The 26,462-nt window shown below is 49.3% G+C and overlaps 3 protein-coding genes across 3 annotated transcripts in view; 2 read left to right on the top strand and 1 right to left on the bottom strand.

Moving 5' to 3' along the window:
• The first annotated feature begins 3,416 nt into the window (after positions 1-3,416).
• LOC138366124 (uncharacterized transmembrane protein DDB_G0289901-like) lies at positions 3,417-12,529 on the top strand. The gene is made up of 3 exons (XM_069326864.1): positions 3,417-3,426; positions 7,603-7,734; positions 11,052-12,529. Exons 1-3 carry the CDS (start codon positions 3,417-3,419, stop codon positions 12,527-12,529), a joined length of 1,620 nt encoding a protein of 539 aa, XP_069182965.1.
• A 125-nt stretch (positions 12,530-12,654) lies between these two features.
• Positions 12,655-24,629, bottom strand: LOC138365879 (uncharacterized). Its single transcript, XM_069326550.1, has 5 exons — positions 24,491-24,629; positions 21,000-21,078; positions 19,532-19,614; positions 16,278-16,490; positions 12,655-12,891 (listed from the first exon to the last, which is right to left on the bottom strand). Exons 1-5 carry the CDS (start codon positions 24,566-24,568, stop codon positions 12,871-12,873), a joined length of 474 nt encoding a protein of 157 aa, XP_069182651.1. The 5' UTR covers positions 24,569-24,629; the 3' UTR covers positions 12,655-12,870.
• Positions 24,567-26,462, top strand: part of LOC123754637 (glutamate [NMDA] receptor subunit 1-like) — a 40,243-nt gene continuing 38,347 nt past the window's right edge. The window contains exon 1 of the mRNA XM_069326549.1: positions 24,567-25,016. Within this exon, the coding sequence (XP_069182650.1) occupies positions 24,567-25,016 (450 nt within the window). The remainder of the gene's footprint in view (positions 25,017-26,462) is intronic.

Here is a 26,462-nt window from a genome sequence, read left to right as displayed (position 1 = left end):
TCCCCACCTGCCTCCCCATGTTCCCTCCCCACCTGCCTCCCCATGTTCCCTCCCCACGTTCCCTCCCCACCTGCTCCCCCATGTTCCCTCCCCACCTGCTCCCCCATGTTCCCTCCCCACCTGCTCCCCCATGCTCCCTCCCCACCTGCTCCCCCATGTTCCCTCCCCACCTGCTCCCCCATGTTCCCTCCCCACCTGCTCCCCCATGTTCCCTCCCCACCTGCTCCCCCCATGTTCCCTCCCCACCTGCTCCCCCATGCTCCCTCCCCACCTGCTCCCCCATGCTCCCTCCCCACATGCTCCCCCATGCTCCCTCCCCACATGCTCCCCCATGTTCCCTCCCCACCTGCTCCCCCATGTTCCCTCCCCACCTGCTCCCCCATGCTCCCTCCCCACATGCTCCCCCATGTTCCCTCCCCACCTGCTCCCCCATGTTCCCTTCCCACCTGCTCCCCCATGTTCCCTCCCCACCTGCTCCCCCATGTTCCCTTCCCACCTGCTCCTCCATGCTCCCTCCCCACCTGCTCCCCCATGTTCCCTCCCCACCTGCTCCCCCATGTTCCCTTCCCACCTGCTCCCCCATGTTCTCTTCCCACCTGCCTCCCCATGTTCCCTCCCCACCTGCCTCCCCATGTTCCCTCCCCACCTGCCTCCCCATGTTCCCTCCCCACCTGCCTCCCCATGTTCCCTCCCCATGCCCAGCAAACAAAACGTTTTCTGACGTTTTCAATTGGTAGCAGAATGGTGACACTATAACTATTTATATAAAGTCGTCTTTTGAACGTATAATATACGTCAATTTCAGAAATCAAATCGTAGACATTCGTAGCAAATATATGAATTACGTATTGTAGCATTTATAATTTAAATTAAGTACTAATTATCTAATGTGAGTTTGTGTGTGTGAATGTTTATGCTTGTATGTGTGTTTTGTGTACTCGCCTAGTTGTGCTTGCGTGGGTTGAGTTTTGGCTCTTTGGTCCCGCCTCTCAACTGTCAATCAACTGGTGTACAGATTCCTGAGCCTACTGGGCTCTATCATATCTACATTTGAAACTGTGTATGGAGTCAGCCTCCACCACATCACTGCCTAATGCATTCCATTTGTCAATTACTCTGACTGAAAAAGTTCTTTTTCTAACATCTCTGTGGCTCATTTGGGTACTCAGTTTCCACTTTCATTTGTGCACGCAACACCGTCCTGGTGTTCCCTGCACGCAACACCGTCCTGGTGACAGGTGTTCCCTGCACGCAACACCGTCCTGGTGACAGGTGTTCCCTGCACGCAACACCGTCCTGGTGACAGGTGTTCCCTGCACGCAACACCGTCCTGGTGACAGGTGTTCCCTGCACGCAACACCGTCCTGGTGACAGGTGTTCCCTGCACGCAACACCGTCCTGGTGACAGGTGTTCCCTGCACGCAACACCGTCCTGGTGACAGGTGTTCCCTGCACGCAACACCGTCCTGGTGACAGGTGTTCCCTGCACGCAACACCGTCCTGGTGTTCCCTGCACGCAACACCGTCCTGGTGTTCCCTGCACGCAACACCGTCCTGGTGACAGGTGTTCCCTGCACGCAACACCGTCCTGGTGTTACCTGCACGCAACACCGTCCTGGTGTTCCCTGCACGCAACACCGTCCTGGTGACAGGTGTTCCCTGCACGCAACACCGTCCTGGTGTTACCTGCACGCAACACCGTCCTGGTGACAGGTGTTCCCTGCACGCAACACCGTCCTGGTGACAGGTGTTCCCTGCACGCAACACCGTCCTGGTGACAGGTGTTCCCTGCACGCAACACCGTCCTGGTGACAGGTGTTCCCTGCACGCAACACCGTCCTGGTGACAGGCGTTCCCTGCACGCAACACCGTCCTGGTGACAGGTGTTCCCTGCACGCAACACCGTCCTGGCGAGCTCCTCACCACTCAACACACTCATATACAAATGGTTATATTTTTGCATGGAATTCATGCTTTCAAATGTCAGTTAATCTCAGGACGAGGGCAGCTTCACCAATCAGGGACCAAATGTCATCTAAAAAACTAATTGGAAATTTAAAAATTTAACACGTATCCAATTCCATGGAAAATAAACATTTGAAAGTGTATTAAAATATTAACATCAATGTGAAGCTTAATTTGGGGTGTCTCAAAGTACAGGGTACATGTACACTGCCTGACACTGATTCTCCTTTGAGTCCCCACAGTACAGGGAACCACATTTACAGGAAGAGCAAGCAACCAGTAATCAGCCTCCAGCAGATGTACTAGCAATTCAGAAAGAATTAGAGTAAAAAAGGTGGCACAGAATCCTAACCGCATATGCAGAAGTCTCTGACACTAATACCCATTTCACACTGGATGAGCTCAATCGGGCTTAGAAAAATTTCAAAGATACATCCCCTAGAGATGACAAAATCATCTAGGGGATGATGTAAAATTATAAAATTATTAGAAACCTCGGCCCAGAGGGAGACGCTGCATGCCTAGGGTTAATTAATTTAACCTGGACTTTTCAAACTAGACCTTCAACTTGGAATAGGGCAGACATAGTGCCAATCCCAAAACCCAAAGATCTGGCTAATCCAAGGCCAATCTCTTTCCAAAGCTGTGCAGTCAAGACGGCTGGCAGAATGGCACTCAACAGACTTGAGTGGAAAATGCCTAAACTGTACCAGGATATGTATGTCTAAAGAAGAGGGGTTGGCACAGTGGAACATATTGCCACTCTGTTAGTCCACTTGAATGGCAGACCAGAAAACCTCGAGAAAACCTTTGAAATGGCTAGCGCCCCAGTTATTCTCTGCTGCCTCATCGACAAGCAGGTCAAAGGCAACCTGCTCTCCTGGACCAAAAACTGTCTCATAAACAGAGAAGCAAGAGTGAAACTTCATGGCACAGTCTCTGAATACAAAAGACATGAAAATGGTACACCGCAAGGAGGCATTCTCAGCCCCCTTCTCTTCAAATGTTTAATGGAAAAAATAATGAGGCTGAAACTCTCACAACACTGCAGGAATGCTAAACTACGCGGACGACTTTATCATAAAAGAAAAGTAAGTAATTATCAAAAGGCGGCACCAAGCAGGGGAGACTACGTAGCACCATCAAATGTGCGGAATAATCATAGGGCGCTAAATATCACTAACGATGCCAATACGAGAACAAAAATGCATGTCACTCAAAACTGCATACACTCAGCACTGACACCAGCCTCTATCCTGGCGCAGTGGGACACTAGCACCTGTTATGTTGATAATAATACAGGATGGTGGTGTCACAATCCTTAATAAATGAGGTTGAGAAATCAATATCATACATAGCACAATGGCATCACTTAAGATCCTCAGGTACCCACCTCAATAATACATATAAAAGCGCCTACCACCTGGTATAAATGATGTACAACGGTAGAAATGATCAATGGTAAACACCACTGCTTAACATTAAATATCCTAGCAGTCAATTAACACAAATAAGACCACTAAAACCCGGACCATGCGACACACATGCGCCTGACTCGGAAGATCAAAGAGTAGTGACCGCCCAGGAGTCAAGCAGGCCGAGAGCAACACTGTTTCCAAATCCACAAGCCAGCTGGCTCTCTTTCAAATTTCACAAGCGCATATACTTCTCTGTAATTAACTTCTAATTCAAATAATAACTAAACCAAGGTTAAAATACACAACCTTTCATAAAAATACATTATGTGTTACGGTGCCCTCTCCTATTTCTTTCGTTTGCCGGCTTAAAGAGTCATATCAGCTCTCCCTACTGATTCTCTGAGGTTCAGGGAGTCTAATGATATATGTGGCGACCAGACCGGCTGCCAGTTAAGGGAAGGAAGTTATATTATGAGTTGTAAATAAAGGAAAATTGGCGCCCTGTTATAAAATGAAACAGTATCCCCTACGGCAGATATGACCTTTTGGAAGGGACATTAGTCGATCGCGGATTGGCCGACGTAGGTCGCGGGCGACAAATCAGGGCCCGCCATGACGTCACCGAGTGCCCCGGGCGGCGCCAACGTCAGAGTGGCTCTGACCTTGGAAGCGACAGGACGCGCCTCGGTCTGCTCTCAAGGATTGGAGGCTCTGCAAGCCTTGTTCAGTGGATTGAGCTGGCCATCGCAGCCCATCATAGTTATTGGAGACCCTGCGCTTCTGGGAAGCAAAAGAGGAACCAAGTTCAGTGAGCAGAGAAGTGCCAAACTTGGAAAATAGTCGGCGACGACGCTGGGCGGCGCCGCTGGCTGGACGTTGAGGTCTGGAAGGTGGGCGGGCAGGCCTAGCTGTGACTGGGGTCACATCCACTGAGAATCTTGGAAGGACGACACCGTGCCTAGGACACGGAGCAACGCCCTGTGGGAGAGGCGAGTGTGGGGAAAAATAGTGATTAGCTCAGCGCCCATCGATGAACCAGGATTGGGGCAGCTGAATCTCAGGGATTGGAACGGCGACGACGCGAAGGCTTCACGACACCTGAGGACCTGTGGAACGTCCTGGATCGTCAAGGATCGACCCAAGGAAGCGTGGGAACCTCACACCATCGAGGGACAGGCGTCGTGAGCCAGGAGTGTAAGGTAGATCATTTTCCCTCCCATTACCCCTTGTATGAGTAGGCTAGTTAGGCCACAATATTTACTTGTGTATGTGGCAGCAAGACTTTATTACTTTAATAGTAGAATAGGCTGCAAAGCAGCTTGTGTCCAGGACTGTCAGAGAGGACAGTGTGTATGGATGGCAGGACAGTGAAGAAGAGGTGCCGACGTGGTGAAAGGCCCTCCTGTGAGAGTGTGAGACTCCTGTCTTCCTGCCCAGTTGAAGGAGTGTTGGAGGTCGTGGAAGAAGAGGCTGACGATCTCCAGACTCATTATCCATATTCCATATTCATGTATTACTTGTGATTGTGTGTGTGTGTTCATGTAATTTGCATCAGTAAATCCACACATTTTATTACTGTGTTTGAGTGTGCCTCCATTTATGATATTTCTCTATGAGCATACATTTCTGGCTACAAACAATATATAATACACCCACTGAACTGCATTGCTGGGGTGCAGATATAATAACCCAGCTGGCGACCTTGCTAAGAGGAAGATAGAGAAGACAGGCGGGAAAGGAGTTCCTGCAACCTTTTTTTGTCTGGCAGGCAAGGCTCAGGGAGGTTATGGTTATAAGGTAAGCCTGAGTCTTCCTTCACTCCCCCACGGGTCTAGGCCGGAACTGTTAACAGCAGTTTCCCCGTGTTTGACTGAAGGGCTTCCAGGGTGAATCAGTGGCACCCCTTTTTGTGGTGGAAGCAAAGACCTGCGGAGGTGGGCATTGTTGGTCCTATCTTGTGTGACCAAGGAGACTCCGGTGAATCCCGGGAGTCGGAGGGGCTGAGTATTTGGGCCTTTTGAGCCCCTAGCAGTTAAGTGTTAGCAGAGCCCCGGACCGCCCACCCCCACGTGACAGAGAACTGGCGACCTTGCCAGGATTCGAACCCCAGTAGCCAAGAACTGGGAACTTCGCCAGGAAGCGTGGATCAAGCTACAGTGTGGACCAAATTTCAAGACAAGTGTTGCCAGGGTACTAATACAGAGTGGCCAGTGAATTCGGTGGTACTGTTACTCAACCAGCTAAGGGACTGAAACGGTGAACTTAGTGCCTACTAACTTGTCTGTGCTGTCGTGTATGCTTGATGATATAGAGATGGAGGAAGACAAAGTAAAGAAATTTATTGACACAAGGGACGAGAGAATTTTGGAAGAGTGTACCAAGGCCCAGCTCCAACAAGTGGCAAACCACTTTGGGATCAGGTTGAGGACGACTAAGGTAGCGGAGCGAAGGATAGAGATCATGGCACAGCTCACAGCTCGAGAGGAAGCGACGGGAGAGGAGCCATCTCAAGAGGAGCCGTCCCGAGGAGAGCCGTCGCAAGGTGAACCGTCCCGACTAGGGCCTCCCCAAGCGCCTACCAGTGTGGAGAGAATTCACAGTGAACATGGGAGCAGTGGGAGGTCCAGCTGTAGTAAGAGGAGCCTGCAACTGGAAATAATGAAGATGCAACTGGAAGCCCAGCTGCGACGAGAGGAGAGAGAAGCGCAAATGCAGCGAGAGGAGAGAGAAGCGCAAATGCAGCGAGAGGAGCGAGAAGCTCGGCTGCAGCGAGAAGAAGGAGAGAAACAACTGCGACTGGAGGAGATAAAGGCTAAGAAAGAAGTCGAATTGCGTCGCGTTGAACGTGGTCTGCCCTCACTACCTGCACGGCGGGATGACCTCAAGGTAAGGGAACGTGACTTACCTACGTTCGAACCACAAGAAGCTGAGGCGTTCTTCGAACACTTTGAACGGATAGCAACTCTGAAGGAGTGGCCGGAAGATGATTGGGCTGCTCTGGTCCAGGGCAGGTTGACTGGTGAGGCCCGGGAAGCCTATAACATGCTGGACCTAGAGGAGTGTACTAGTTATGACGCGATTAAGAATGCGGTTCTCCACTCATTCCGGCTGACTCCGGAGATGTACCGGAAGCGGTTCAGAGAGTGTACAAGAGCGTCGGGAAAGACTTACGCCGAGACCACCAGGGATATGGAACGGAAATTACTACGATGGTTGAAGGCGGAGGAAGCGGAGTCGGTGGATGATATCAAACGACTGATAGTGATGGAGAAGTTTATGTCAGTGCTCCATCCTGAGTTGCGAGTAAGGTTGAGAGAAGCAGGTATTAAGGACCTGAAGGCTGCAGCGGATCGAGCCGACATGCTGGAGGAGGCGCTACATATCAGATGGGAGGGGCCGCCCAGACACTCGCCTTACCCCAGGTCGGGAGGGAACCTTAGGAGTTCAGGAGGAGCGAGGACGAGTGGGGACTCTCCCATGAGTAGTGTGCCCGATGAAGTGACGCGGTTCAAGAGCTCAAGAGACGCGGGGAGGAAGCCCCAAGCTGTGAGCAGTGGACCTAACTCGGGAGCGAGTGCTGCAGTCCCGGACACGACGACAGGGAGTCCAAGGAGGACCCAGGGGACGTCTGCAAGTGGTACCGCCAGAGTGACTGGCGAGTGGCCGCCCAGGGGAGGTGGCCGATGCTACAACTGTGGCGTGAGAGGACATTATGCCCGCGAGTGTGAGGAGCACCAAAGGAATGTAGGATTAATGTTGGAAGAGGAGAGAGTGTTTGTTCACACCCCATATTATAGTGGACCCAACGTGAATGGTTGGGAAATGAAGTTGGGTGAACATCCCTTCGTTTTCGGGGCCAACGTGAAGTTTGGAAAGTCAGACCCAGTGGAGGTGGCCGTTCTTCGAGATACGGGTGCTGACATAAGTGTGGTGACCAGGAGTATTCTCCCCAAGGAATTTAATGATTCGCCTGTGGGAGTGGTGAGGATACGCAGTGTGGGGGAGGAATACAGGTTGCCACTTCACGAAGTACAGCTGATTGCCGACTGCGGAGTCGAGAAAGCTATAGTAGCTGTAGCCCCTAAGTTACCCCTAGAGCATGTACAGATGGTGCTGGGTAATGACCTCGGAGGAGGCAGGATACAACCCGATTGGGCCAGGAGTGCCTATGTTGCAAGCAGCGGTACAACCCTGCCGGGTGAGGTATCGGTCGTTCCAGACGATAGTGAGGAGGCCGACTTCGCCAAGGGAAACGTCGCCAGAGACGACGACCACGAGGGCGAGAGTGCAGAGAGGTCGTCGGAGGTTGTGGAAAACCCCGACGGGGACCTACGACTAAGCCTGATGATGCGTGTGCAGGAGTGACGAGGAGCAGCTGTACAAACGCCTGGGGCGGTGAAGAGGCTGCAGACCGCACTACCTCCATACAGAAGCGTGAATAAAGTAAGCTCAGTGGATGAGCGAACGGCAGTGAGGGGCAGAGTGGAGGAGCCACGACGCAAGGCACCCTATGCCGGCCAGATGAATAGTGGTAGGTGCAAGATGAACCACCGTGGTGAGGTGAGCCACAGGGAGGTGGATGAGCCCAACCACGAACCGAAGAAGACGTCTGCAGGGAAGAGAATCTCATGGAGGAGTGAAGATGTTCGTCGGGAACGAAGGATCGAGTGGTATAGGAAAGGCAATACGAAGAAAGAAGGGAATAGGTACACCCAGGATAGGCGCCAGCCTAACCAGAGGGGCATTGGGCCATCGCAAAAGCCTAGTGTGGAAGAGAGGAAGCTGCTGGATGGAGTGCAGGTTACAAGTGCCACTGTGAGGAGACAACGCACCTATGGGAGAAGAGGAACCGAGAAGAGAGAAGATTGGCGAAGAGGAGATCATGAGAGGAAACATGGAGTACCTGTAGGACGCAGTGGAAATGCAAGACTATCTCGGAGTGCACGACGCGGTGGAGGCGCTGCATGCACTGAATCTTACAGTAGTAACGAGCCGTGGGAGTACACCCGTAGCCACGGAGAGGGGATTTCTTGTAGGTGTTCAGGGAACACCCATCACACCCGGTACTATGCGAGGTGGAGATACAATGAGGCAAGTGACTGGCTAGGTGGTATGAGCCACGTCACCAACTGGAGGAGTGACACTTCAGGAACGGAGGGAGCAAGAGTATAGATTGTCCTCTTGAGTGCTGCTCTTCTGATATGACTCTTATTTTAAGAATCCTGGCGACCTTGCCAGGATTCGAATCCCAGTAGCCCAGTTCTCTGTCACGTGGGGGTGGGCGGTCCGGGGCTCTGCTAACACTTAACTGCTAGGGGCTCAAAAGGCCCAAATACTCAGCCCCTCCGACTCCCGGGATTCACCGGAGTCTCCTTGGTCACACAAGATAGGACCAACAATGCCCACCTCCGCAGGTCTTTGCTTCCACCACAAAAGGGGGTGCCACTGATTCACCCTGGAAGCCCTTCAGTCAAACACGGGGAAACTGCTGTTAACAGTTCCGGCCTAGACCCGTGGGGGAGTGAAGGAAGACTCAGGCTTACCTTATAACCATAACCTCCCTGAGCCTTGCCTGCCAGACAAAAAAAGGTTGCAGGAACTCCTTTCCCGCCTGTCTTCTCTATCTTCCTCTTAGCAAGGTCGCCAGCTGGGTTATTATATCTGCACCCCAGCAATGCAGTTCAGTGGGTGTATTATATATTGTTTGTAGCCAGAAATGTATGCTCATAGAGAAATATCATAAATGGAGGCACACTCAAACACAGTAATAAAATGTGTGGATTTACTGATGCAAATTACATGAACACACACACACAATCACAAGTAATACATGAATATGGAATATGGATAATGAGTCTGGAGATCGTCAGCCTCTTCTTCCACGACCTCCAACACTCCTTCAACTGGGCAGGAAGACAGGAGTCTCACACTCTCACAGGAGGGCCTCTTCACCACGTCGGCACCTCTTCTTCACTGTCCTGCCATCCATACACACTGTCCTCTCTGACAGTCCTGGACACAAGCTGCTTTGCAGCCTATTCTACTATTAAAGTAATAAAGTCTTGCTGCCACATACACAAGTAAATATTGTGGCCTAACTAGCCTACTCATACAAGGGGTAATGGGAGGGAAAATGATCTACCTTACACTCCTGGCTCACGACGCCTGTCCCTCGATGGTGTGAGGTTCCCACGCTTTCTTGGGTCGATCCTTGACGATCCAGGACGTTCCACAGGTCCTCAGGTGTCGTGAAGCCTTCGCGTCGTCGCCGTTCCAATCCCTGAGATTCAGCTGCCCCAATCCTGGTTCATCGATGGGCGCTGAGCTAATCACTATTTTTCCCTACACTCGCCTCTCCCACAGGGCGTTGCTCCGTGTCCTTGGCACGGTGTCGTCCTTCCAAGATTCTCAGTGGATGTGACCCCAGTCACAGCTAGGCCTGCCCGCCCACCTTCCAGACCTCAACGTCCAGCCAGCGGCGCCGCTCAGCGTCGTCGCCGACTATTTTCCAAGTTTGGCACTTCTCTGCTCACTGAACTTGGTTCCTCTTTTGCTTCCCAGAAGCGCAGGGTCTCCAATAACTATGATGGGCTGCGATGGCCAGCTCAATCCACTGAACAAGGCTTGCAGAGCCTCCAATCCTTGAGAGCAGACCGAGGCGCGTCCTGTCGCTTCCAAGGTCAGAGCCACTCTGACGTTGGCGCCCCCCGGGGCACTCGGTGACGTCATGGCGGGCCTTGATTTGTCGCCCGCGACCTACGTCGGCCAATCCGCGATCGACTAATGTCCCTTCCAAAAGGTCATATCTGCCGTAGGGGATACTGTTTCATTTTAAAACAGGGCGCCAATTTTCCTTTATTTACAACTCATAATATAACTTCCTTCCCTTAACTGGCAGCCGGTCTGGTCGCCACATATATCATTAGACTCCCTGAACCTCAGAGAATCAGTAGGGAGAGCTGATATGACTCTTTAAGCCGGCAAACGAAAGAAATAGGAGAGGGCACCGTAACATATGTAAGGTTACAATATATTAATACATACACCAATAATTCAATACATAATAGAATATATCATGATATACAAATAAGTCAACAGGGAATTCATATTAGCAAGACATGGTAACACTGACTGGGGACGGTGCGCAAAAGGTGGGGGGGGGGAGGTTAAGGGAGAATTTCAAGACGTTACCGGTCAGCCGTTATACATAAATACTATATAAAGCATCATATACCATAATAAGTAACAAACCGTTGCCTCTGAGGTATACATCTTACAGTACCAGAATATAAATTACTAATATGACAAAAGGACAATGCAATGAACAATGAAATGGATATTTCACAGTATACATGCTAGTAATACATCAGATACTTAAATGTATATATTCTACATCATTTGTAGTTACATGGGTGAAGCATTTACAGCATTATGGTTCGAACAAAATTCGTCAGTGAAGTACTTAATTGTTCCGGAAGTGTTCGAACATCATCATTTGCGAGTCGTGTGTAAACTGTTTTTCATTCAAAAACAGCGCGGGTTTACCAGGTGCATGGAATCACTTTTGGCCTTTGTTGATGAAGACGGGCTGGTGATGACACCACAATTAAATATTAGTCTGTGTGATAAGTTACCGAGGGTATTGCCATGGTTGTGGCGTCAACCCAGGTGGCAGCACAGATGGCAGCACTGGTGGCAGCACTGGTGGCAGCACTGGTGGCAACCCAGGTGGCAGCACTGGTGGCAACCCAGGTGGCAGCACTGGTGGCAGCACTGGTGGCAGCACAGGTGGCAGCACAGGTGGCAGCACTGGTGGCAGCACTGGTGGCAGCACTGGTGGCAGCACTGGTGGCAGCACAGATGGCAGCACTGGTGGCAGCACAGGTGGCAGCACTGGTGGCAGCACTGGTGGCAGCACTGGTGGCAGCACTGATGGCAACCTAGGTGGCAGCACTGGTGGCAGCACTGGTGGCAACCCAGGTGGCAGCACTGGTGGCAGCACTGGTGGCAGCACAGGTGGCAGCACAGGTGGCAGCACTGGTGGCAACCCAGGTGGCAGCACTGGTGGCAGCACTGGTGGCAGCACTGGTGGCAACCCAGGTGGCAGCACTGGTAGCAGCACTGGTGGCAGCACTGGTGGCAGCACTGGTGGCAACCCAGGTGGCAGCACTGGTGGCAGCACAGGTGGCAGCACTGGTGGCAGCACTGGTGGCAGCACTGGTGGCAGCACAGGTGGTAGCACTGGTGGCAACCCAGGTGGCAGCACAGGTGGCAGCACAGGTGGCAGCACAGGTGGCAGCACTGGTGGCAGCACAGGTGGCAGCACTGGTGGCAGCACTGGTGGCAGCACTGGTGGCAACCCAGGTGGCAGCACTGGTGGCAACCCAGGTGGCAGCACTGGTGGCAGCACAGGTGGCAGCACAGGTGGCAGCACTGGTGGCAGCACTGGTGGCAGCACTGATGGCAACCCAGGTGGCAGCACTGGTGGCAGCACTGGTGGCAACCCAGGTGGCAGCACTGGTGGCAACCCAGGTGGCAGCACTGGTGGCAGCACTGGTGGCAGCACTGGTGGCAACCCAGGTGGCAACCCAGGTGGCAGCACTGGTGGCAACACTGGTGGCAACACTGGTGGCAGCACTGGTGGCAGCACTGGTGGCAGCACTGGTGGCAGCACTGGTGGCAGCACAGGTGGCAGCACTGGTGGCAGCACTGGTGGCAGCACTGGTGGCAGCACTGGTGGCAACCCAGGTGGCAGCACAGGTGGCAGCACAGGTGGCAGCACAGGTGGCAGCACAGGTGGCAGCACAGGTGGCAGCACTGGTGGCAGCACTGGTGGCAGCACTGGTGGCAGCACTGGTGGCAACCCAGGTGGCAGCACTGGTGGCAGCACTGGTGGCAGCACAGGTGACAGCACAGGTGGCAGCACTGGTGGCAGCACTGGTGGCAGCACTGGTGGCAACCCAGGTGGCAGCACAGGTGGCAGCACTGGTGGCAACCCAGGTGGCAGCACTGGTGGCAGCACTGGTGGCAACCCAGGTGGCAGCACCGGTGGCAGCACTGGTGGCAACCCAGGTGGCAGCACTGGTGGCAGCACTGGTGTGTCTGCTAATTGTAGTTGGTTTTATCACCCCCCTGAATATAGGTAATTCAGTGGGGCCACAGTGGTAATATTCATGGGTAACTTCATCATCCACCCCAGAAACGACATACTCATGGGTAAGGATTCATCATTCACTCCAAAACACATTCTCAGTGTGAATAAAAGTCTATAAACAATTATTACAGGTTTAATTAGACTAATTATATACATCTTTCATGTAGTTTCGAACGTACATGAACAACAGTGTGTAGTGTGACACAGTGTATAAACATGGCGTGTATAGTGTGACGCAGCAGTGTGACACAGGCAGACAATGAAGGCAGGTATGCGTGTAATATGAGAGCAGCAGTAGCAGCTGGCCGAGGGGGATGGGAGAGACTCCATACTTCAGATTCCTCCTTCACTTTCCTGTAAAGATAAGTGTAACAGTGATACTTTCATTACACAGAGGGGTATGGGGGGCACCTGGGATACACAAGGTGCAGGAGAGAGAGAAGTGGAGCACGTGGGATAAATAAGGTGCAGGAGAAAATAATGGAGCAGCCTGGATACACAAGGAGCAGGAGAGAGCAGTGTGGCACCTTGAAGCATCACTACAACAAAACCCAGATATTTCACGGTTGGAGACCAGGTGCTAGTGTATGCTCCCATTATAGGCGGCAGCTTAAATGCAAAGTTTAGCGGTCCCTATCCAGTGATTAGTTAAGTAAATGCCACCAATTATGTCCTGGGAACACCGGATCGCAAGAAGACACAGATGCATGTACATGTTAACATGTTGCAACTGTACCATCCCAAGAATGTTAGCCCAGTCAGTATGATTGTTGCTTCAGTACATCCCAACTCTCTTATCCTGCAGAAGTTGTCTACTAAACTATCACATGTAACCAGAGCAACAACAGCCTTTGATCAGCTTTATTTTGAAATACAAATCAATCTTTACGGATAGTCTCGGTCTGACACCGGTACTAAAGTATGACGTTATCTTTGAAGAAGGTGCAAGGCCTATTAAGCAACACCAATATCGTATGAATTCGCTTAAGAAGGGAATAGTGCGGAAAGAGATAGAATCCATGCTTCAACATGACTTGATCTCTCCCAGTAATAGCCCATGGTCCTCCATTGTCCTAGTACATAAGCCAAACAACGAATTCCGCCTCTGTATTGATTATCATAAAGTCAATAAAGTTAGTGGCAGATACTTACCCCTTATCTAGAATAGAAGACTGCCTCGACACTATAGGTAAAGCCTCTTACCTGACTAAATTTGATCTATACAAGGGTGGCAAGTGCCCTTAACAAATGAAGCAAAGTCCATGTCAGCTTTTGTTACGCCTGAAGGATTATACAAGTGCAATGTGATGCCTTTTGGCATGAAAAATGCTGTCTCCACGTTTCAACGCTTGATGGCCATAGTGTTGCGTTAAGTAGATATTTGTATGGTGTACATTGATGATGTACAAATTTTTTATGAAACTGGGAACCACCATTTGCGTCATTTGGAAATTTTTTTGAAGCTGTCAAAAAAGCAGAAGTGGTCATCAATCTCAAGTTTGAATTTTGCAAAACAGCTGTAGTCTTCCTGGGACAAAGTAGGCGGGGGAAGAATTGCTCCTAAAGACAGCAATATTGAAGCCATAATTACATACCCACCTCCAACTTCGAGAAAGAATGTCAGATAATTTTTAGGACTAGCTGGTTTCTACCGGAACTTCGTCCCCAATTTCTCCTCAGTAGCAGTGCCCCTAACTAATCTTGTCGAAGGGGGGTAAAATTTATATGGTCAGAAGAATGCCAGCAGGCGTTTGAAAAGTTGAAATCTATCCTAATATCGCCAGCCCGTTCTGATGTCTCCTGACTTTGACAACCATTTATCTTAACTACCGATGCTTCTGACTATGGAATAGGAGCAGTATTATTCCGAGGTAGATGCAAGTGAAGTAGAACACCCTATTTCATATTATTCGAAAAAGCTAAATGATAGTCAAAGAAAATACTCAGTCACTGAAAAGGAAACATTGGTACTGATAAATGCCATGCAACACTATGAAATATATGTGAATAGTAACAGCCATCCACGTCTAGTGCTATTGGACCATAATCTACTACGATCCTTGGCACAATTCAAGCACAAGAATTTGAGGGTTACAAGATGGAGCTTGTATTTGAAAAAAAAAATCCCTACTGATTGTACATATTAAAGATGTAGACAATGTTGTAGCTGATGGATTATCCAGTATGTGAATAATGTTTTAGTGTAGTTTTTGTATTGTTTTAACAGGGGTAAAAACAATCTTGTTTAGGGGGGCAAGAGTGTGGCGGACCTCGGCACCATCTATGATCCAGGCTTCCGAGTTAAATAATTGACTCTCCCATAAATATTAGTTTCCCCATCTTCTAGTCTGCTGTTCTGAGAGGTGATGAGGTACCAGTGACAGACGTAGTGGACTCCTGGTTTCAACATTGACGGCGAAGCGGACGTCTGGACACCACCACCTCCGCCTGGGAGCCGCCGGTTCACTGTCCTGTTTTCGCGTTTTGGCTTTGCTACTGCCGTTTGGCATCCCTATTCTATGGTCCGGTTGTACGACGCCTGGCACACATATTGCCTTGGGCCACGGGATTGTTGAGATTCTTTTTTTTACGTGTTCTGACTGGTTCTTCCGGCGGGATGACGGTGTTCGGGGACCGGCTTGGCAGAGAGATGCCGGGGCTTCTGTTCTGCCGGAGGACTCTGGATGACTTTTGCGTTTTAGTTGGGGGCCGATATTTTGGTTTTGCTATCCAGTGTTCTCTGTGTGGGCCGGGGGCGGGGCCGGAGCCTGTCACCCTGAGGGACTCCTGGGGCTCCCCAATCAACTGCCTGTCTGCGTTTTTTTTTTTTTTTTTTTTTTGCCGCATGGGATATTAGTTTCTAGTGATTGGCGTCACTTGCTTCGCGATTTGGCTTGCCTGTTTCACCTTTCCGGGCTTCGCGATTAACCCTTAACGGGTACGCCGGGGAGCATCCGATCCCACGATCGTCGTCGCCCCTAAATCAACAATAACAACAGACGGCAGTGAAACAGTACAGAGGTCAACCCTGGGATGCCTCTGAGGGAGTGTACTAGCCAGAGGGCTAATGGAGCGCTATAGGACTTCACTGTTGGAGTGGGCTAGCGAGTGGGCTAGTGTTGCGCTGGAAGACCTCCTTAGAGGAATGTATATAGTGGTAGTTGTAAATAATAATAAGGGTCATTTTTAAGTGCAGTTTCATTTCTTACCTTAAACACTACACTGCATTTCCACCAAGGTTAGGGATCTCTAGACTTGAAAAGGATCGTAGAGTTTAAAAGAACTGTTTCGGATGAGAGTTCGTAATACACAAGGTGCAGGAGAGAGAACAGTGGAGCACCTGGGATACACAAGGTGCAGGAGAGAGAACAGTGGAGCACCTGGGATACACAAGGTGCAGGAGACAGAACAGTGGAGCACCTGGGATACACAAGGTGCAGGAGAGAGAACAGTGGAACACCTGAGATACACAAGGTGCAGGAGAGAGAACAGTGGAGCCCCTGGGATACACAAGGTGCAAGAGAGAGAACAGTGGAGCCCCTGGGATACACAAGGTGCAGGAGAGAGAACAGTGGAGCCCCTGGGATACACAAGGTGCAGGAGAGAGAACAGTGGAGCCCCTGGGATACACAAGGTGCAGGAGAGAGAACAGTGGAGCCCCTGGGATACACAAGGTGCAGGAGAGAGAACAGTGGAGCCCCTGGGATACACAAGGTGCAGGAGAGAGAACAGTGGAGTACCTGGGTGGTGTTATGATGACGAAGGATCTTGATGTCGTCTTTGGCGTACTTGAAGAAGAGCATGTAGGTGAGGACGGCGAGGCAGCAGACGACGGCTGGCACAATGTCATGCAGGAGCCCGAACCACACCACCATGAGGGAGTTGAACAATACCACCGCCAGGGTCGCGAACCACCACATCCACTCCGTCCCCACCGTCTCCCCATACCGCTTCTGCCAATGATGATTACACCTGTTATATCTATAATAAATATATACACGGTTGTAAGACTTTCCACTTTCATAATTCAGTGGTTACCTTAGCATGTGCAGAAATCATACCCTCATTATGATAACTAGGAAATCTTTGTTTCTCTTTAAAGTTGCTTTAGAGGAGTACTAAGCCCCCTCACGACGACAACAAGCAGGAAAGGGAGGAGGAAGCTTGGAAAAAAAGGATAAAGAATGGTGAAGTCAGTGTAGAACAAGGATTTGTCTAACTGGTTGGAAATGTTAAAAAAAAAAACTATGAAGTTCGTAGAAAAGCAGGACAAGCAAAGACAATTCTGAAATGTTTTTTTAGTTATACTGAACAAAGATTAGGGAATGAACTGGTCCATTATAAATTGAAACAGGCGAGATACCGGATAAAGGCAAGGAGGTTATCTTGAGGTTATCTTGAGTTGATTTCGGGGCTTTAGTGTCCCCGCGGCCCGGTCCTTGACCAGGCCTCCACCCCCAGGAAGCAGCCCGTGACAGCTGACTAACACCCAGGTACCTATTTACTGCTAGGTAACAGGGGCATTTAGGGTGAAAGAAACTTTGCCCATTTGTTTCTGCCTCTTGCGGGAATCGAACCCGCGCCACAGAATTACGAGTCCTGCGCGCTATCCACCAGGCTACGAGGCCCCATCCACCAGGCTACGAGGCCCCATGGAGACGAGTAGTATTTTAAATATTTTGTTTAGGTACTAAAGAGGAACTTAACATTATGCCTTCAGGCAAGCAAGTCTATGTTTGTGGGGAAGAGGACAGGTTGACTAGTTTAGCAGTTACCAGGGAAGAAGTTATTAAACAAATAGTAAAACTCAAGCCAAACAAATCCCCAAGAATGGACAGTGTTTGCCAGGATGCTTAAAGAATGTAGAGAGCAGTTTTGCGAGTCATTGTCTTCCATATTTAATAACTCATTAAAGTCAGGCAGAGTGCCAGAGTCGTGGAAGGTTGGTAATGTGGTACCAATTTTTAGGAAAGGAGATAATTGCAAAGAATCAGTAACGACAAAAGTCAAATCGATTGACAAAAGTCAATCTTCTTCATCTTACAAGAGAGATTAATAAATGATTCACAACATGGTTTTACAAACGGCCGTTAATGTTGAACAAATTTGCTATCATTTTACTCCAGCATAGTTTAGGTAGTTGATAGTGGTAAGGTTTGTGATGTTGTGTACCTACACTTTAGCACAGCCCTGATACAGTGAAACCACGTGAAACACTGATTAAAAAGATAGAAGCTCTGGGTATTGTGGGTGCTATATTAAGTTGGATTAGGGCATGGCAATACCAATGAAAAGAGTGTTAGTATAAATGGAGTTAAAGCAAAGTTAGAAAATGTAAGTGGAGTGCCTCAAGGCTCTATCCTGGGACATCTGTTATTTATAGTATTTATAAATTATTTACATTCAGGTTTGAGCAGTAATATTTGCATATTTACCGACGACACGAAAAACAGGAGGGAAATGAACCCGAAAAAAAGAGTAAAAATCACTTAAAGACAATCAAAATAGGGGTTTGAAGATCGAAAGACTGGCAGATGCAGTTTAATACTGAGAAATGGAAGGTTTCAGGGCTAGGTAATGATGATAGTTACCGGATATGAGCTAGATGGTGTTGAGATTGTGAAGGCTGATTAGTGGAAAGGATCTGGGAGGTATGATTAGTAAGAATTTAAAGCAAAAAGTGCATAATTGTTCGAAATAAGGCAAATAGGACACTGGGATTTATCTCTCGAAGCGTTATTAATAAAACACCTGGTGTTATTCTTCAGATATATCTTGCTCTGGTTAGGCTGCATTTAGATTATGCAGTTCAGTTTTGGTCACCATATTATAGAATGGATATAAATTCAGTAGAACGCATCTAACAGCGGATGACAAGGTTAGTCCCACAAATTAGAAACCTGTCACATGAAAAAATTGACAAAGCTTAAATTACATTCTCTAGAAAGATTAAGAGTTAGTGACAATCATGTCTCTAAGGGTGACATGACTGAAGTGTACAAGTAAATGAATGGCCATAAGGTAATGAACTTATCAACACATAACAGAACCCGAAACAATGGGAATAAATTGGATAAGTCTGTATTTAGGAAAGACCTGGGTAAACACTGGTTCGGTAACTGGATTGTTGATTTGTGGAACCAATTACTGTGAAACTTAATAGTCGTAGGATGCCTTGATTGTTTCAAGCAAACATTAGGCATGTATATAAACGAGTTTGGGTACACATAAATAAAAGTAGCCTCGTATGAGTCAATAAGTCTTCCGAAATTTCACTAATTCTAATGCTTAATAACCAATCTTTGATTATATACTGAAAATATTTGGTAGAAATTAGTAACCTATGGCTGGACACCAGCAATTTATCATACGAATGAGTAATCTTCAACTAGTTACACAAAATTATTGAAACAAACAAACTTTCACAAAAATCCGAAAAATATTTGTCAACAGAAGCCGAAGTGACGGTAATATTGGTTAGGACTGGAGGGTACAGCAGTAGGAGTGGAGGGTACAGCAGTAGGAGTGGAGGGTACAGCAGTAGGAGTGGAGGGTACAGGAGGAGGTGCATGGGTACACCACGCACCATGCGTCAGCGCGCTGTGCATAGTTGTGAGAGCATGGGTGCGCTCGTTATGAATAGATGTGAATGCACGAGTGAAAGGGATGGGAATCATTGTGAAATCGATGATCGATTGATTGATAAAGATTAAGCCACCCAAAAGGTGGCACGGGCATGAATAGCCCGTAAGTGGTGGCCATTTTGAGCCATTACCAGTATCAATAGATGATACTGGAGAGGTGCGACTGCACCCTGCGTGACGGAAGATGTCTCCCGTGGTCGTGAAAGCGTGACAGAAGTTTATAGGGGTGATGGTGGGAGTTATGAGTGATTGAGAAGATTTGTGAGCTTGTTATGAGTGGTCGTTTGAACATGAATAGGTTAGTGATGAGTGGCTGAGAGAGCATGAGGATACGAGGTGGTGGTACTGACCTCATAGAGGAGGAAGAGCAGCCTGGCGGTGAGGAGGAGGAAGGCAGCAGTGACGGCAGCCATACCTCCACACATCAACAACACTGCCATCATCCACAACAAACATCACATTATTAACTTTTGTCCTTAAGTCATTATAATATAATCATCACAAACCAAATAAGCATACATATTTTAATAATACGTTTACTCACAGTCGCTCTGAAAGTATATTATTAGCAATAGCATTAAAATGATATACAAATACACGAGTCCTCAAGTAAATGTTTTATGTAAAGACTTCTATTCATTGTATGTCATCCCCCCCCACCAGGCAGGGAGGGAGGGACTGGTGCTGCACTATACACCCGCCCCCAGGAAGGGAGGGACTGGTGCTGCACTATACACCCGCCCCCAGGAAGGGAGGGACTGGTGCTGCACTATACACCCCCCCCCCAGGAAGGGAGGGACTGGTGCTGCACTATACACCCGCCCCCAGGAAGGGAGGGACTGGTGCTGCACTATACACCCCCCCCCCCAGGGAGGGAGGGACTGGTGCTGCACTATACACCCCCCCCCCAGGGAGGGAGGGACTGGTGCTGCACTATACACCCCCCCCCCAGGAAGGGAGGGACTGGTGCTGCACTATACACCCCCCCCCCAGGAAGGGAGGGACTGGTGCTGCACTATACACCCCCCCCCAGGAAGGGAGGGACTGGTGCTGCACTATACACCCGCCCCCAGGGAGGGAGGGACTGGTGCTGCACTATACACCCCCCCAGGGAGGGAGGGACTGGTGCTGCACTATACACCCCCGCCCCCAGGGAGGGAGGGACTGGTGCTGCACTATACACCCGCCCCCAGGGAGGGAGGGACTGGTGCTGCACTATACACCCCCCCCCAGGGAGGGAGGGACTGGTGCTGCACTATACACCCCCCCCCCCAGGGAGGGAGGGACTGGTGCTGCACTATACACCCCCCCCCCCAGGGAGGGAGGGACTGGTGCTGCACTATACACCCCCCCAGGGAGGGAGGGACTGGTGCTGCACTATACACCCCCCCCCCAGGGAGGGAGGGACTGGTGCTGCACTATACACCCCCCCCCCAGGGAGGGAGGGACTGGTGCTGCACTATACACCCCCCCCAGGGAGGGAGGGACTGGTGCTGCACTATACACCCCCCCCAGGGAGGGAGGGACTGGTGCTGCACTATACACCCCCCCCCAGGGAGGGAGGGACTGGTGCTGCACTATACACCCCCCCCCAGGCAGGGAGGGACTGGTGCTGCACTATACACCCCCCCCCCCAGGCAGGGAGGGACTGGTGCTGCACTATACACCCCCCCCCCCAGGGAGGGAGGGACTGGTGCTGCACTATACACCCCCCCCAGGGAGGGAGGGACTGGTGCTGCACTATACACCCCCCCCCAGGCAGGGAGGGACTGGTGCTGCACTATACACCCCCCCCCCCAGGGAGGGACTGGTACGTACCCTGGGTGTCGTGGTGCTCCGGGGTGACGACGAAGCTCAGCATCACCAGAAACACCACCACCTGCACCGCCGCCATCACCTGTAACACACCACCACACGTCACCTGTACTGTCACACACATTACCAGAAACACTCCACACCCCGCAAGTTGGCAGTGGGAGGGACGGGAGGGGGGGGGTCAGGGGAGGTGGGAGGGACGGGTGGGGGGGTATGGGGAGGTGGGAGGGACGGGAGGGGGGGGTCAGGGGAGGTGGGAGGGACGAGAGGGGGGGGGTCAGGGGAGGTGGGAGGGACGAGAGGGGGGGGGTCAGGGGAGGTGGGAGGGACGAGAGGGGGGGGGTCAGGGGAGGTGGGAGGGACGAGAGGGGGGGGGTCAGGGAAGGTGGGAGGGACGAGAGGAGGGGGGGGGGGTCAGGGAAGATGGGAGAATTATATACTTACAACAGGTTACAGTGGTGATGTCACTTGCACAGGTATTACCAGAGATGAACTAATAAAGGCGATTAAAGTTGGGAAGTCTACCCTGGGGAGGATGGAGTAACTTATGAAATACTTAATGAACTTGTCAATATGAAGAAAAGTTACTGTTAGACCTCTTTAATATTAGTTATAAAGAGGGCAGTATTCCTAGTAAATGGAAAAAGCTATGATCATCCCTATCCCTAAAGCCAATGGAGAGTACAGACCTATCTTTAACCTCATGTTTTTGTAAAATGATGGAGAGGATAATTTTAAATAGACTTTCATATATAATAGGTGATCAGCTGTCTAGTAATTTGTTTGGGTTCTTCAGAGGCAAAAGTGCCTCTGACTATTATCAAATGTCTAGCTAATGATAATGATTACTATAGAATTTTTATCGATTTACAAGAAGCTTTTGATAAAGCCAACAAAGAGGTTATCTTATATGAACTAACTGGTCTTGGTGTTAAAGGGAGATTATTGCGCTGGATAGGGGGATTATCTTCACGAAAGGAAGGCTCAGGTGTGGTGTCAAGGTTGTATGTCAGGTGTGAGGTCTTTTGAACTCGGCACACCTCAGGGAGGAGTGTCGAGTCCCACTCTGTTTAATATACTAATGAATAAGATATCATCTGAGAGATACTCTAATGGGGTAACTGATCATATATGCCGATGATATTTTGTTTCAGGGCAAAGATATTTCAAAGGTTCAAACGGTGTTGGATAATTTCGGTAGTGTGTGTTATCATATGGGACTGGTGGTCAATAAAGACAAAACTAAGTTTGAATGTAGAAGTCGGAAGCCCATTATATTGAAAATAAACGGTAAAAATATAGAGTTAATATATATAAATATTTAGGCATATATGTTTGATATATGAACAAATCCACGAGGGCCGTGACGAGGATTCGAACCTGCGTCCGAGAGCATCCCAGACGCTGCCTTAATCAACTGAGCTACGACATGGTCAAAAGGAGTTGAAACCGAAGTTCTACTGAACTTACTGGATCCTGCAGCCTCTCCGAGGCACAAACCAGGGTTTTACACAACTCCCCCATGCACTCTAGGTATGTCAATAGGCCGTTCTCCCTCTTCGCCCTTACTTCATTACACACAGAAATCCCAATTGCGTGATGCATCAACTGAACAAATTCACTAGGGTCGTGACGCAGGTTCGAACCCTCGTGGATTTGTTCCTTTGATGCATCACGCAATTGTGATTTGTGTGTGTATGTTTGATATACTCATGAGAGTTTGGAAGCCGAGATGAACAGACTGTTGGGTCAATGTCGGAAGAGATTACAACCTCTGAAGGCTTTGGCATGCTTTGGAAAGGGAGTGGGAATCCTTGTACTACGAATGATATACTTGAGTACTGTAAGATCCCTTATTGATTATGCTGCACCTGACATTTCTTGTTTTGGTAAAGGCAGGATGGGCAAGTTGGAGTAGGTACAAAATGAAGCCATGAGAATTATCTTAGGATGCCCAAGAAATGCTTTGATTGAGATAATGAGGATGGAGTTGAATTTAAAGAGTATTGGGGATAGAATTTCAGAGATAAATGTAGCCTCTGTCATTAGATTAATGAGAGGTGGAGGAGCTAATGAATTAATCCTCTCAGTTCACAAGTTGGGAAGTAATGAACAATGTATGATGAAGAAGAGAGTATATATGAGTACCTTATGTTCTAATGTTATAAAGTATAATGTTATTATAGAAGTGTATTGCTCTGCCTAAGAGACAATTCACACCACCATTGGAGGATTGTAATGTAGATGTAGGAATTATTCCCATGCAAAAGAAAAAATGTATGTATGAGATAGGGGAGCTGAGGTCAACAAATGATTGTATAATTAGAAAATTACCTACAGAAAACACTCTACATGTATATTGTGATGGGTCAGTAGCTAGGGATGGGAAGGCAGGATGCGAAGTCTTGATCAGGGAGTATACTAACATCGGCACTGTAGATACTGATATTAGACGCCGCTTAACTGGCAATGCCTCTTCAACGCAGGCTGAACTCCAAGGTGTATTAACAGGATTACAGGAAGTAGTCAAATGTGGTAAAAATGCCTGCTTCTTTATTGACAGTAGAGGAGCGTTAGAGTCTTTAAATATCAGACGACCAGTTTACCAGAATATTGTGTCTCCCTTCCCCTATTACAGAGGACACCGGACACAAACACCACACTACCAGCAGCGACACTTTCACAAGGTGGAAGCACTTTAACAGCACACACAACAGTCGTTGGATTGCCAGCGAGCAACTTCCTTGCCATGATCACACATCATTGCTCACTCACCACATGTTGCACTCTCGAAATCATTGTTCCCAAAATGCCTTATCCAGACCTAATTATATAACGTATGAGAAATTATATTTTATTAATAAGTATGGAAGCCTATTCCAGTCAGCTGGTTGTCTGCGGAAAAAATTTATTACTAATATTTAAGTCTATTACAGTCTGATTTTGAGTCATTTTTTGGGCTCGAGATCAGGGTGTATTTTGGTTGTCATTCATAAACTGGGTGTTTGTGGGTCACATTAACGAACATTTGGCCAGTGGAGACGAGGACGGACTGCGGTACACAATTACCCAATGATTCCGTTCTGACTTTGCTCGAATAGTATTTTGCAAGTTTGTTTGCACCTCTCTAAACGCCTCATCAAGGCACAGCAAATACAGAATATACGCATCTGTACCTGAACATCTAACCTATGAGGAACTATACACAATTTTACAATATATAATTTGTATTCAAGAAGAGCTACAGTATATAATTGATGAAGGAGTGTGTGGTCGGTCGGCGCTTGGGCGAGCCTAGCCTAAGGACATGTAAAATTTATGCCTGCATTTTTGGGCCGGTCTCAGCGTGGGAATAAACATGTTTCATCAATAACTTCCGTGTCTCTACTAGTTTATAATGGCTAGCCCTCATATATAGCCTAACAAGCAGTACTGAGAGTGTAACAGCACGGCAATTTGAGTTGATTGTGTAGGGTAAACGAGAGGAGACTTACCATGCTGATAATACCCAGGCAGTAGACGCGGCGGCGGGCACTGTCTGGTACCTCCTGGCTCGTCTCTGTCACCTTCATGGCTGTGTATCACTGTATCACAGCCTCATACCACTGGCGTCACTCTGGCTGTGTATCACTAGTCGATCCTCACACCACCGGCGTCACTCTGGCTGTGTATCACTGGTCGACCCTCACACCACTGGCGTCACTCTGGCTGTGTATCACTAGTCGACCCTCACACCACCGGCGTCACTCTGGCTGTGTATCACTTGTCGACCTCACACCACTGGCGTCACTGGCTGTGTATCACTGGTCGATCCTCACACCACCAGCGTCACTCTGGCTGTGTATCACTTGTCGACCCTCACACCACTGGCGTCACTCTGGCTGTGTATCACTAGTCGACCCTCACACCACCGGCGTCACTCTGGCTGTGTATCACTTGTCGACCCTCACACCACTGGCGTCACTCTGGCTATATATCACTGGTCGATCCTCACACCACCGGGCACCGCTCCAGTGTCAGGTAAGTCCACTATGGGCTCACCATAGCCCGTGCTACTTGCCTCGCTCCTGTGCCAGGTAAGTTACGGGCTCACCATAGCCCGTGCTACTTACCTCGCTCCTGTGCCAGGTAAGTTACGGGCTCACCATAGCCCGTGCTACTTGGAACTTATTCCGAGTAGCTGAATCTATAAACAACAAAAAACTCACACCACCGGCGTCACTCTGGCTGTGTATCAGTGATTTACACCACCGGCGTCACTCTCACTGCTCCGACCAGGGCTCCAGGACTGCCTGCTGCTGCCAGGGGCGGTAAAGCACTGCCGGAGCCGCCTGCTGGGGGCGCTCTACTGCTTGCCACTACCTACACTCTCAACCATAGTTTTCTTAATATTTAGCGCGCCGTACTGTTGCGGGCACTGTTAATACCCCAATACGCAATGATATCATTCTGTGTTGAATTTGTATGTTGTTACAATGAATTGTAGCATGGAGAAGGAGTAAAGGAGGTGGTTATATCCTGTGAACAAGCTGGAGGGATCAGGCTGCTATTCACCCTGGCTTCCTAGTGCTCCCCGAGCCCTTATCAACCCGACCTCGCTGCCTCATCATGATAAGATTACTCGCTTGAATCGCGAAATCTATTACGAATAACTTATTTTCAATGTAAATTGACTAGAATGATATTTTGTTTATATAAAGGTCGACCCCGAAAGCTTGAGCTGATAGTAAGGGGAGCGTGAGTGCGGGTGCGCACACACGCACTCTTCTTGTTGATAGTAGGTGCAGTTTGCATGAAGGGTTTATCCTCTCGATGACTGCACCAGTACAGATGTTGAGAGAGGCGTTTATGTTGAGAATGATAAGTTTCAAAGGGGCTTGTTGCGTTGTGCTGTAGATAGAGGAGCGGCGACTAAAACCGAGGTGTGTGTTTGAGGGAGACTTGTCGCCGCACCGTAGGGCGGTGTGTTGTGTTTATGGCGTCAGCTGATCCATGGTGTTGCCACGAGGTGGTTGTTTTCTGAGTTTAGCTGTTGATTGATTGATGAAGATTAAGCCACCCAAGAGGTGGCACGGGCATGAATAGCCCGTAAGTGGTGGCCCTTTCGAGCCATTACCAGTATCAAAAGATGATACTGGAGATCTGTGGAGGCGCAACTGCACCCTGCGTGACGGGAGATGTCTCCCGGACCAAGTGGTGACCAAATGGATGGTTTCTACTGATTGATTGATGAAGATTAAGCCACCCAAAAGGTGGGACAGGCATGAATATCTCGTAAGTGGTGGCCCTTTTGAGCCATCACCAGTATCAATAGATGATACTGGAGATCTGTGGAGGTGCGACTGCACCCTGCGTGACGGGAGATGTCTCCCGGACCAAATGGTGACCAGATGGTAGTTTAGCTGTTAATGGAGCCGGGTATAAATGTGGCACGGGTCAGATGTGACCCAATTTGTTGGTCGACTG

Source organism: Procambarus clarkii, chromosome 18 (assembly GCF_040958095.1).
Source record: "Procambarus clarkii isolate CNS0578487 chromosome 18, FALCON_Pclarkii_2.0, whole genome shotgun sequence".
Classification (NCBI taxonomy): Eukaryota; Metazoa; Arthropoda; class Malacostraca; order Decapoda; family Cambaridae; genus Procambarus; species Procambarus clarkii.
Note: the sequence above shows the minus strand (reverse complement) of the source record. Positions and strands in the feature narration are given on the sequence as shown.